The sequence below is a fragment of the Oryctolagus cuniculus genome, chromosome 15, assembly GCF_964237555.1.
Source record: "Oryctolagus cuniculus chromosome 15, mOryCun1.1, whole genome shotgun sequence".
In the NCBI taxonomy this organism is placed as follows: domain Eukaryota; kingdom Metazoa; phylum Chordata; class Mammalia; order Lagomorpha; family Leporidae; genus Oryctolagus; species Oryctolagus cuniculus.
Window position 1 is genome coordinate 15460238 of NC_091446.1, and position 12627 is coordinate 15472864.

Sequence of the window (12627 nt, forward strand, 5' to 3'; positions counted from 1 at the left end):
TGCAAAAGGGGGCTGGTATTGTGGCGTACAAGGTTAAACCTCCACCTGCAATGCTGGCATTCTATATGGGCACTGTTTTAAGCCTGTCTACTCTTCTTCTGATCCAGCTCCCTGCTGATGCACTTGGGAAAGCCGTGGAAGATGGCCCAAGTGCTTGGGTCCCTTTACACATGCGGGAGACCCGGAAGAAGCTCCTGGCTCCTGGCTTTGGATCAGCCTAGACCCGGCTGTTGTGGCATTTCGGGAGTGAACCAGTGGATGGAAGCTCTCTCCTCTCTCTGTATCTCTCTGCCTTTCAAATAAATAAATCATTATTAAACAAAGCAAAACAAAAACATTGCAACATACTAAACCAGTTTTGGACAGGGATCTAACTGGGCATTGCTAACATGACGTCTTCTCACGAAGTGGCCAAGGGCAAAGGTAATGGCAACTGCCCAGTGCCTCCCCTGGCCTCCGCGGCCCTTCCAACCTGCGGCTCTCTCTGTTTCCATCCAAAGCTGTTCTGAATCTTATTGGTGGAAAATAAATCTTTGGGGAGTTGAGATTAATAACTGGATTTTTCTCTTTCTGGGTGTATCATGTATTACTCATTTCTTTCCAATTAAAGGAGTTTGGCAAATACTCAAGTGAATGGACAAAGTCTAGAATCAAACTGTTTAAAATGTCATCCTTTTAAAGGGAAGAATTTTTTTTAAGGTATACATTCCTCTTCCAAAAATGCTGACAAATTTCTTCTGGTTCTCATCCCTGAGTCAATACTACAGTCACCCACTCACTGTGGTGCAGCCTTTGCTACCAGTAGAAAAAGTTAAAAATCATTTTCTTCGGGGTTTTATCAGTGCATAAAATATTTCTAATCAGAATTCTTCAAAAATATAAAAGACATTTTGTTTAAATTACATTATTTATTTTTTAGATTATCCCTCTTAGTCCTGCATGCATCCTTAGCACAAAAAGTTGAACTTAATCACAACTCCCTCTGCGAGAGCAGGTGCACAATCCCATCTGAAGAATTTCTGCACGGACGACCCAACAGTTCCAGATCTCGGTAACACTGTCAGTAACCTACACGACGTTCAATAGAAAAATTTACCAAATATCCTGTGTTTAATGTAAACCAGGCAGGAGGCAAAACAGAGTAGCGTAGTAACACTATTTTACAGGGCCCAGAAATATGATGCTCTATCGTGTTTTAGCACACCAAGTGTCACAATGACATGCATGTTTCAATTTACTGTACAACCCAAAATACAATTACCATATAATTTGTGATTTTAGCACTTCACTGTAACTTCTTCTGTCAATACCTATGAACTTCATAATTAAATGGTAATTGTATATTAATGCAATAATTTATAGAAATATGTTACCATGAATTTATGAAGTAATTCCATAATTTGTGCCCCATAAAATAAAGTGTAACAATCTTTACACTAGCAACAGTGTAAGCAAGCTAAGGATTTTGGTCCTTATCTCTCTCTATATACATATATACACATGTACACACACAATAATGTACAACGAAACCAAAAAGCTATGAATCCACTCACAGCTTCCATATTGCACAGATACATCATGAGAACATTACATAGTTATAATGTGAGTACTTCAATGACAATTAACTAAAACATATTTGAGTTCTATCAAGTAAAGAATGTGGCTCATTACTGAAAATAAACCCAAAGACCAAACTGTTAGAAAATTTAAAAATAAATGTGCATCCCTACTTACACAAAGGTGAAGCAAGGGTAAAATTCGGTTTAGAATTTGCCATGACAACCGGCTGCTGAGGTGGCACCTCCCACCCAACACAGTACACGCGAGTCACTGTTTTTTGCAGATATTGAGTAATAGAAATATTCAGCGTCTAAGAGACAGTAAGAAAAACACTAGTGATGGAGTACAATCGTTCACTAACAAATCCATCTCACCGTAAGAACTTGGACCGGCTCTAGGACTGAACTAAATATGAAGGAAAAAAAGAAACTTAGAAGAGAAACAAACTAAAACCTAAGCTACAGCTGATTTTAAGTCAGAACCACTACAATAACTTAGGGAAGTATATTTTTCAAAAGCAGCACACGCGCACGCGCACACACACGTACACACACAAAATAGAGGAGTTAAAGCTTTTCTGAGCTTGGTTTCATGGAATAGCTAGAAGGTCCCATTGTGAAATCAAGGATAAAAAAATATTTGGTTTGAGAGGTAACATCATTGCTAGCACGTCTACTGAGCACTATGGAAACAGTAAGAAATGTCTAATATCTCTTACACTTTCCTTTAAATACACCACATCAAAGTAGACTGTCAACTTCAGCAGAGACTGGAGATGCCGCAGAGTTCTCGGCAGGAACTGATGATCAACACGGAAAACTGAGAAACGCTTTCCCACCATTCAGAAGCATTTAAAGAGAATCCTGCGTGAAGGAACTATCTCCCACTTTTGTTTTTTCACTGCTTTACTTAATAAATTTCTTAGAATGAGCTAACGAAGATCAGAACTTAGAAATGCAGCCTTGTGTCTTAAGAGTGGTGAGCATTCTACAGCTGAGACTATTCATAATCTTTTGATAATCTGTTCTTAATAAATAGCAAAAACTAATTATGAATCAGAACAAACACAATAATACGAGCAAACGTGTGTAAAACGTGCCCGTGGACACACCACAGATGTACTCGTACGTAGGCAAGCGTGCTACGTAAACAGCTTTTTAGTGGGGTAGCAACAGATCCTTTTAAGCTGAAACATTTGCTTTGAAGTCGGCTCCCTCAAATATCAGCGAGTGGAAAGTGCTGCTGCTTAACACTGAACTGAAACAAACAAACAAAAAACCCCAATAGTTCAAAAGCGATATCTGAGTGACACGCATCACTTCAAGGAATAACAGAAAGAGGACAAGCAGCCGCCATTCTGTAAATCACATCCAAGCACACTGTGCATCGCGCTCAACTAGGGGCTCCTACACACACACCTCGGGCATCCACACCCAACTCCCAGATTCTCTCACATGTAAACAGGACATTTAAAAGACTGTTTTCTTCTATCCCTTTAGAATCATTTAAAACAAAAGACTGAACAAAATGGGGAAATGTAAACATTAGAAGGCCATTGGCATTCTGATTGCTTCCCAAGAGTGACCAGCGGTTCCCTACCTCCACACTGCCAAGGGCTTCAGTAAGAACGTCAGTCTAAAGCAATTTTATGAAGCAAGTTTCAGAGCGGGAGAGAAAACAAAGGTTCTCAACCCAGCACATGTCAATTACCTAAAAAAAAAAATACTATTTTAGCCAACACTACCAATGATGAGCAAAAATTCAGTGTTGTTGCAAAAATGATACAATTTAAATAAACTGGGACCCTCACGTGAAAATCAGCCACTAACATAGCTATGTGCACAAAGGAGTAAAAGAACATTTCTTTAAAAATATATATTAATCAAGAATTTCTTTATCATATTAAATTGTTATTCTTAGAAAAACTGAGGAAGTTAATGGTATGCTACACTTTCTTATCACCTAGATTTAATTCATTTGATGTTTCCTGAATTGTATTTTTTTCTCATTTACAGTTTTTTCATATTTTGTTTGATAAGAATTCTAATTTTAAAAAGTTATAAAATTAGTGATTCTTTTGCTACTTTTTAATCAAAAGAATATAAGCATTTGAGTCCCAGAGAATGTCAAAATGCCTTGCTACCTAAAAGGATATTAAAATAACAGAAATATCATCAAAATTATGACATCAGAAATTTTGCAGCTTTTCACACAGTCTTTAGAAATGCTTATTTCCTGAAGTTCCTTTGATTGTAGGCTGGGTTCATCGTGCAATTTCATATGGAGAACCATTAGGATAAAGCCAATGAAAAAACACAAGATAACATTTTACCGAGTGCCCACTCAATAGGTTCTTAATGGTTCTGTCCAGTTTACGGCAATATTTCATTTTAAAGGCTTTTCATCCTCCTGCTGGATGGAACTGAGTCTTTCTGATGAAACGGACATGACAGTCCCTTTGCCCTTGTGAGTCGGAAGATGTGATTTACGGCGTGGAGGAGGCGTGGTATTTCACAAACGCGATGGCCGCCAGTTCCTTACAGAACTCCTCTAACACAATTACACCCTCCAGCAACGTGATGTGGTCAATACTGGAAAAAGCAGACAATGAATCAGTTCGAAATACCAGCCCATCATACACCCGGTGACATCTGTGGATGCAAAATAAGCAAAGCTCTGACTTACACAGGGCCTTCAGGTTCCAAACCAAGTAACCGCCTTCTGACTAACAGAAGCTTGGGGGTGAAGTCTTGAATGCGCTGAATTCGCACCATAAGCTCCCCAACAACCTGCATCAGAGACAAGAAACCCTACAATTAACTACACTGGGATTCTCAGGATAAACAGAATTTCCTTCTGTATTACTAAACAAACAACTGCAGCGTTCACTGGTCACATAACCACCTATGGCCAAGGATTCAGATCCATTATATATTAAAAGAGTGAATTCTTCTATATATAATCAATATATATATAAAATGATGAATTCTTCTCCCCATCCTATAAAGTCGCTCAAAAGGTGTAATTACTTTTAACAGTAGATATTCAATATTTTTCATCATGTGACACTAACTATATACAACAGGGGTGAGGAATGTCCAGCCCTCAGGCTGTACAAGGGCTGCAAAATCATTCGATCAAGGCAACCACCACGTGGACTCAAAATTCAACCCATCTACCGCAGGCTAATTTTTAAGCTGATAACTTTATATGGCCCATGAATGATGTTATAAATACAGAAATGGCCCTTGGCAGAAAACAAGGTTTCCTGCCCCAGCATACAGTGCTGCTAAGGTATAACTGGACACCCAGGTCTGTCTATCCTAGAGAATATAACAGAACTACCGACTCACCCTGACGATCACGGAGAAGAGCGACCGGCAGCCAGAAGCAAGGTTGACGTACGGATCCAGAAGGTACTCGTGTGTATGTGGATGAGGGAAGAGAGACAGTCTGGACAACACCGAGGTCACTTGCAAATTCACGTCATAGGGCTAGGGAGAGGCAAAACGCAGAAGGCATCTGACATCATTCACGATGCATGCACCGTGCACTGCAGTTACCAGGTCATTTCAGTCTGTCTTTCCAAGAAAGGCAAGTTCACCTTCTTGCGCCTCCCTCCACTTGCTCTTCTGCAACAGGAGCATCCGTAACTAAATTAGCCCTCACACGGTCACCAAGACACACGGGCCACAGTCCCGAAACGTCAAACAAAATCAGCACCATGCACACAGACAGAAAAGACTAATATGTAACACAGGACGCCGTTTCACACAGCTTGCTTTAATTAACAAAGCAGTTTAAGAGGACATCAAAACCTACCCAGGTGTCTTATATAATATTACAAACAACAGAGAACACATTGAGTAGAAAGTCAAAGAAATAAAAGGGAAGCTATTATATCTTTTTAAATATAGTAATATCATTTCAGAAATGATGCTCCATACCTCAGATTACTCAAATTCTGTGAATTACCAAAAGCATGTATACAATAAAATAAGCTAAAATCCTAGAACTTTATTAACAGAGCCCAAGTGCTTGGGGATAGAAATGACTACCTCTGCCTCCAAGTGAACACGAGTCCCAGCTGGCGAGCAGCTCAGGGTCACCTGGCTCACTCGTGGCAGGAGCACTAAGCGTCCCAACAGCTGCAGGGCGCACACAGCTCATCACACATATTTTGCAGGTAACATTGTGGTTTTACTTGGATTCTGTTTATTGTTCATAGAAAGCAGCAAGGAAGGGCTTCACAGAGTATGTCGACTTCAAAGGCAAGAGCAAACTGTTCAGACAGAGTTGCTATTACTTGCTGAGAATGTTCAAAAGAAGGCCCTCCCCCTTCCAACACCCTCCCGGGCAGCGGGCAGCGGGCAGGGAAACACACAGGCTGAAACCAACCCCCTCTCCCCCGCCCCCCAACCCCTGTGGGAGGAGCCTGGGTGACTGGAGAGGGGACCTGTGGGAAGGAAGAGTGACTCAGGACTCAGTGCAACGCCAGCTACAGAAGGTCTTATTCTCACCACTGAGCACTTTCTGAAACTCTGATCATAATAAAAGCCAATTAAGAAGTGACTCTTCAGCACTTAGAGGAGAAAGTGTGGCACATATCAGAGAATACCCGAGATGCTATGAGGAACCTAAGTTTAGTTACAGGAACAAAACTCAGGTCCTTGGGCCAGGCGCTGTGGTGTAGCGGGGTAAAGCCACCAACGGTTTGAGTCCCAGCTGCTCCACTTCCGATCCAGCTCTCTGCAATGGCCTGGGAAAACAGCAGAAGATGGCCCAAGTCCTTGGGCCCCTGCACCCACGTGGGAGACCGGGAAGAAGCACCTGGCTCCTGGCTTCGGACTGGCCCAGCTCCGGTCATGGCAGCCATTTGGGGAGTGAACCAGCAGATGGAAGACATCCCTCTCCCTCTCTCTCCCTCCCTCTCTCTCCTTCTGCCTCTGCCTCTCTATAATTCTGCCTTTCAAGTAATCTTTAAAAAAAAAAAAAAAGATCCTGTGCATTAAATCCAATTTTAGTCTTCCTCTTCCTTATTTACCACTCAATGCATAAACATGGACTTTTTTTTTTTGAAAGGAAAAACCTTCCCTGAGTCACTCTTCAAAATCTAAGCCTTACCAAGATAAATGGAAGGAGATACACATCCCTAATTAAGGGGTGCTAAGGAGTGTATTTCCCTCCTGGAAATATTTGCAGCGCAACAGCCTTCGCTAAGACTCAACTCATCATAAACAGTGAATTCACATCAGATGGTATTCTAGGTGCCAAGGAACCATCTACAAAAATCCACTTGAAAACAGTGCCTTTGATAAAGAATGTGGACAGCATAATTTAAAATACAACCTAAGTCCAGAACTGCACAGGAGTCATTTCAAGTAGTTAAGATTTTTCGGTCACTAAATTCTGCCATTTGTTGGTGCTTAAATAATTAAGCCAACATAATTTGACTTTAAAGGATACATTACTACTTAGCTTTCTAATGTTCTCTGCGTGGTGTTTGTTTTATAGCTTTTGTTTTAACATAAATCCAGGCCATGAGTTGTTTCAGAAATACAAGGCTGACACATATTATTAATGTTGTGAAAATGAAAGCAAATTTCAGCAAGAACTGCACTAACTATAAATAACTCTAGACTGTGACATGGTCTCTCTTTCATCTGGTAATAACTGTAAGACAAATTGGCATGTTTAGAGGCCATTAATAGGAAGTATTTGCATTAGGAATTATTTTACATTATATTTATACATTATTCACCTGAAAGGAAAGCTAATCAGATTTCTCTCACATGCCAAAGGTGTGGCTCATTTTTCAGAGCCTGCTCTAATTGTAAGGTCTGAATTTTGAGACAACAACCTTGACTTAAAAGCACACCAACGTCCTCAGCAAATGGGCAACCCTTTTTCTACATGCTAGACAAACAGACGGACAAAACAGAATGTCAGTCAAATTAAAAAAAAAAAACAACTCAATATTCTCTAAAATTTTTAATGTTTGGAACAAGAATTTGTATTCCTAAAAGTGCTTAAAATTTTTTAATTCTCACAAGCAAATCCAAGTAAGAAGACAACAGAAACTTCACTTTGACAATAAGAAAATGAGACAAGTGACCACATTACCTGGCCAAGTTCAAACTCCTCACCCTCACCGCAGGGACAAGATGTGCTCCTCACATTTGTCCTGGTATTCTTTACTTTCTGCTATGAACTTTAGCTTTTTACTATCGTTTTAAAATCACTGCAGCTACAAACAATGCTACATGTTTGTGTGATGAATACCTGATACCATATCCTCTCAATTACGTATACAGTAATTAGCTACTTTATTAACTACACATAGGAAACGTTCAATCCCAGTCTGATTACCTTGACCCTGTTAGAGATACATACTAAGAAAATATAAGCAAACATTCTCAGCAAAAACAGAGAGGTAAGAAAGGAAGTGAAGCTAACCCAACAGGCTCAGCACCCAGGACTCAGGTATTCACTGTTTCGGGGCTCAAAGTATGTAAGGCTCATACTCAAAAGGCTTAGAAAATCAAGACTTTGAAAGACAAAGGGTTTCAGGCTAAGCTCCACAGCTGTAGGTCGCCTTACTGAAACTAAGGATTCCTCACTTCTGAAGTCAATCTGTGTTGTCTAGGATAGAGCGCTACAGGAGAATGACCGAGACCAACACCCCGATGGGCGAAAACGAAGTGCACAAGCACCCTCCGTGCACCCTGGGGGTCAGCACTCTACAAACCAAGGACAGAGTGCTGAGGGGGAGAGATTCAGAGTGGATTCCTTTTCAGTGCTTTTGGTCAAGATTTCTTAGGATTACTAACTTGACACTAATGGCTTTATCGCCTGCTTTGGTAGCTTAGTCAGTTTCAAACTAAACCTAGAAAACCAGCACAAGTAACACAACCAATAAATTCTGGCTGCCGCGGAGGTTTACAGAGCCAGCATGTAAAAACCATTGTACTTATTAATGCCAGATTTGCATATTGTATATGCCAGGTTGAAAACAACCAACCAACCAAACAGTAGAAATACATGAAAGAAATTGGTTCTTTCATCTGTCTTTGAAGAAGTAATTAATGGAGCTGGTGCTGCAGTGCCGGCATCCCTTATGGGCCCTGGTTCAAGTCCCAGCTGCTCCACTTCCAATCCAGCTCCCTGCTAATGCGCCTGGGAAAGCAGTGGAGGATGGCCCAATTGCTTGGGTCCCTGCACCCAAGTGGGAGACCCAGAAGAGGCTCTTGGCTCCTGGCTTTGGCCTGGCCCAGACCTGTTTTTTTTGTTGCAGCCATTTGGGGAGTGAACCAGAGGATGAAAGACCTCTCTGCCTCTCTCTGTGATTCTGCCTTTCAAACAAATAAAATAAATCTTTAAAAGGAAAAAGATAAACAATTCTGTAATGGCTGACATGCTAAATAAATGTTTTTAACCTGAATGCATCAGAAACCTTGCCAGGAAGGCCTACAGGAACTAGTGGGAAAACTTAGAAAACAATGTGTTTTATTCGACATCATGTCACTGTGAATCGTAATAAAATAAGAAGAAAAATAGTATTTTAAAACATATTACCTGATCAAGAATTCTTCCCATTCTGTCAAATAACACTTTCAAAAAATGTCCTTCAAAGAAAGCTGCTTCTAAATTGCACTTTTCCAAAGCTTTCGGAGACCCGGGCCACTCCCATCTTAAGCAGATAGCGCAGTAGTCCCGGAACTGGGGGAGAAAGCATTCGGATCATTGAAGAGGAACAAGCAACACCAGGTTAAATGGAAATGACGTCCTCAGACAGGCACCAGGAAACCCTCCGAGTGCAGAGCGCCGGTCAGCGTGAGGCGCCCCAGCACAGAGGGAGGTGACACAAAGCTTGACCAGGACACAAGACAGAGTCGCCAGCTAGCAGCAGAGGTGGGAAAGCAAGCAGATTTTGCCTTCACTAAAAACCCCTTTTAACAACTGTGTCTGCCTTCTTTCCTTCACAGGAATTTAACCTTTAGTTATTTTCACCACAGGTTTAGAGTGCATTTAAGATCAAAACCCCAACCACGTTTCCAAATTTATGAGGGGCCAGGGCTGGGCTGGGTCAAAGCCAGAAGCTGGCAACTAAATCCAGCTGCCCATGCAGGTGGGAGGGATTGAGTTCTTGATCCATCACTGCCACCTCTCAGGCTCTGCATCTGTGGGAAGCTGCCGTTAGGAGCCAGAGGCAGACAGCAAACCTTGGTGCTCCCATACGGGATGCAGGTGCCTTAACTGGTGTCTAATGCCCACCCATAACCTTATTCCAACTCCCTTTTTTTTTTTTTTTTTTTTTGACAGGCAGAGTGGACAGTGAGAGAGAGACAGAGAGAGAAAGGTCTTCCTTATTCCAACTCCCTTTTTAAATGCAGAAATGGACAATTCAACCCCCAAATCCACACACTTTCTGAGAAACTCTAAATAGCTCAATCAATCTTGAAGAAGAACAAAGAGGATTCACATCTTCTTGAACTCAAAATCTACTATGAAGCCACTGTCATCAAGATTGTATGGTGCTGGGATAAGACAGAACTGAGGCCGGCGCCGCGGCTCACTAGGCTAATCCTCTGCCTTGCGGCGCCGGCACACCGGGTTCTAGTCCTGGTCGGGGCGCTGGATTCTGTCCCGGTTGCCCCTCTTCCAGGCCAGCTCTCTGCTGTGGCCAGGGAGTGCAGTGGAGGATGGCCCAAGTGCTTGGGCCCTGCACCCCATGGGAGACCAGGAGAAGTACCTGGCTCCTGCCATTTGATCAGCGCGGTGTGCCAGCTGCAGCATGCTGGCTGCGACGGCCATTGGAGGGTGAACCAACGGCAAAGGAAGACCTTTCTCTCTGTCTCTCTCTCTCACTGTCCACTCTGCCTGTCAAAAAACTAAAAAAAAAAAAAAAAAAAAAAAAAAAAAAAAAAAAGAAGACAGAACTGAGAGACTGAAACAAACCTCACCTTTATAGTCAATATATAGTGGGAATATATATTCAATATATAGTGGGAAATAGCTTTTACAACAGCTGGATACCTACATGTAAAAAAAGAAATCTAGATCTTGTCTCACATCATATGTAATAATTAACTCAAAATGGATCAAAGACCTAAAATGTATGAGCTAAAACTCTGAAACTCAGAGAGAGAAATTTAGGTGACAAATCTCTGTGATCTTCGATGATTTCTTAGGTATAACATAAAAAGCACAAAAAAGGTTTTGTCCCATAGAGAGAAGAATAAAAAAGAAAAGGCCATTTAACTTGATAAGTCAGAGCAGATTCTCAAGGGCAGTTTCAGCGAGGCACGAAGCAGTAAGGGGCAGCAGGGACCACATCCCACGTTAGAGGGCCTCTGTCCTATGCATGGATTTTTTTAGAGAGAGAGAGAGATCTATCTCCATCCACTGGTTCACTGCCCAAATGGCCACGATGGCCTGGGATGGTTCAGGCTGAAGCTTGGAGCCCAGAATGCCATCCAGATCTCCCACATGGGTAGCAGAGGCCCAGCCACTTTGGACATCTTCCTCTGCTTTCCCAGGCACATCAGCAGAGAGTCGGATCAGAAGTGGAACAGTTGGGACTTGAACTGGAACTCTGATATTGGATGACAGGCCTGCAAGTGGCAGCTTAACCCACTGCACCACAACGCCAGCCCCTGTTACATGGCTGCTTAATCCAGTTTCCTGCTAATGTAGACCCTGAGAGGCAGCAATCATGGCTCAGGTAATTGGGCTCCTGCCACCCCCATGGGAGAACCAGATTGAGTTCTCAACCCCAGCTGTTGTGGCCATCTCGGGGTGGGGGGGTGAACCAAGGGATGAGAGAGAGCTCTCTCTTATCTGGGAGTGAACCAATGAGTAGGGGGAGAGCTTCTCTCTCTCTCTCCCTTCAACCTCTCAAAACAAATAAATGTTTAAAAAGCACAAAGGAAAAATAATATGCACTTTACCATAATTAAAAACTAGCAAGATGGTGAAAAGATCACCACCAGAATTGAAGAAAACATTTTCAAATCATTTATTTGATAAGTGTCTAATATCTAGGACATATAAGGAGCTCATTAACTCAATAAGAGAAGGTTTTTGCCAGGTGAAAAACAGGAAAAGACTTGAATGCTATTCTTCAAAGAAAACACACAGAGATCTGATATGCACATGAAAAAATTCAGAACCATTCATCAATGAGTGCCATCAGTGAGATACCACTTGAGACTTACTAGGACAGCCAAAACAAAAAAGCTAATGATAACAGATGTTGGAAAGGATATGGAGAAACTGGGATCCTCACACACTGCTGGTGGGATGCAAAACGGTGTAACTTTGTGGAAAATAGTTTGGTGGTTCCTCAAGAAAGCGAAATATGGAACTGCCACGTGCCCAGCAACTTTACTCCTAAGCAGATTTCCAAACAAGAATCCATGCACACACAGAAAGTTTTAAAAGACTGTTCCCAAAGAATTATGCATAAAAGCCAAAAAGTGGAAATGACCTAAACACCGACTAACTGACCAACAGATCAATAAGATACCCATGGAACTGAGTACTATCCCACCATAAAGAGAAATGAAGTACTAAGGGGTGTTACAACATGACTGAGGCTTGAGATCATAACACTGAAGCCAGAGAACGGCTACGTCAGGTGTGATTCCATCTCTGTAAAATGTCCAGGACAGGCAAAGCCACACAGACAGACAGCAGATGAGTGGGTGCCCGGCTCTGGGTTTGAGGAGGGATGGGGAGTGACTACTTAACTCGTACAGGGTTTCCTTCAGGAGTGATCGAAGTGTTCTGGAATTAGCGACAAAAGGTGTATGACATTATGCATATACCAAAAACCACTAAACCGCACACTTCAGAATTGTCAAAATGCCTAATTTTATCTCAATATAAAAAATTCTGGGGGTCTAGTGTTGTGGTGTAGCAGGTAAAGCTGCCGCCTGCAATGTCGGCATCCCATATGGGCACTAGTTTGAGTCCCAGCTGTTCTACTTCCAATCCAGCTCCCTGCTAATGTGTCTGGGAAAGCAGCAGAAGATGGCCCAAGTGCCTGGGCCCCTGCACCTATGT

General features: G+C 42.0%; 1 protein-coding gene across 2 annotated transcripts in view; it reads right to left on the bottom strand.

Annotated features, from left to right (window-relative positions):
• Positions 1-888: 888 nt before the first annotated feature.
• Positions 889-12627, bottom strand: part of FHIP2A (FHF complex subunit HOOK interacting protein 2A) — a 40610-nt gene continuing 28871 nt past the window's right edge. Inside the window, exons 14-17 of one of the 2 annotated variants that reach the window (XM_051823682.2) lie at positions 9136-9279; positions 4914-5054; positions 4246-4349; positions 889-4151 (exon numbers count right to left, since the gene is read on the bottom strand). In XM_051823682.2, the coding sequence (XP_051679642.2) occupies positions 4046-4151; positions 4246-4349; positions 4914-5054; positions 9136-9279 (495 nt within the window). In that variant the 3' untranslated portion in view covers positions 889-4045. Of the gene's footprint in view, positions 4152-4245; positions 4350-4913; positions 5193-9135; positions 9280-12627 lie in introns of both variants that reach the window. The other variant, XR_011382209.1, reaches the window with a different exon arrangement.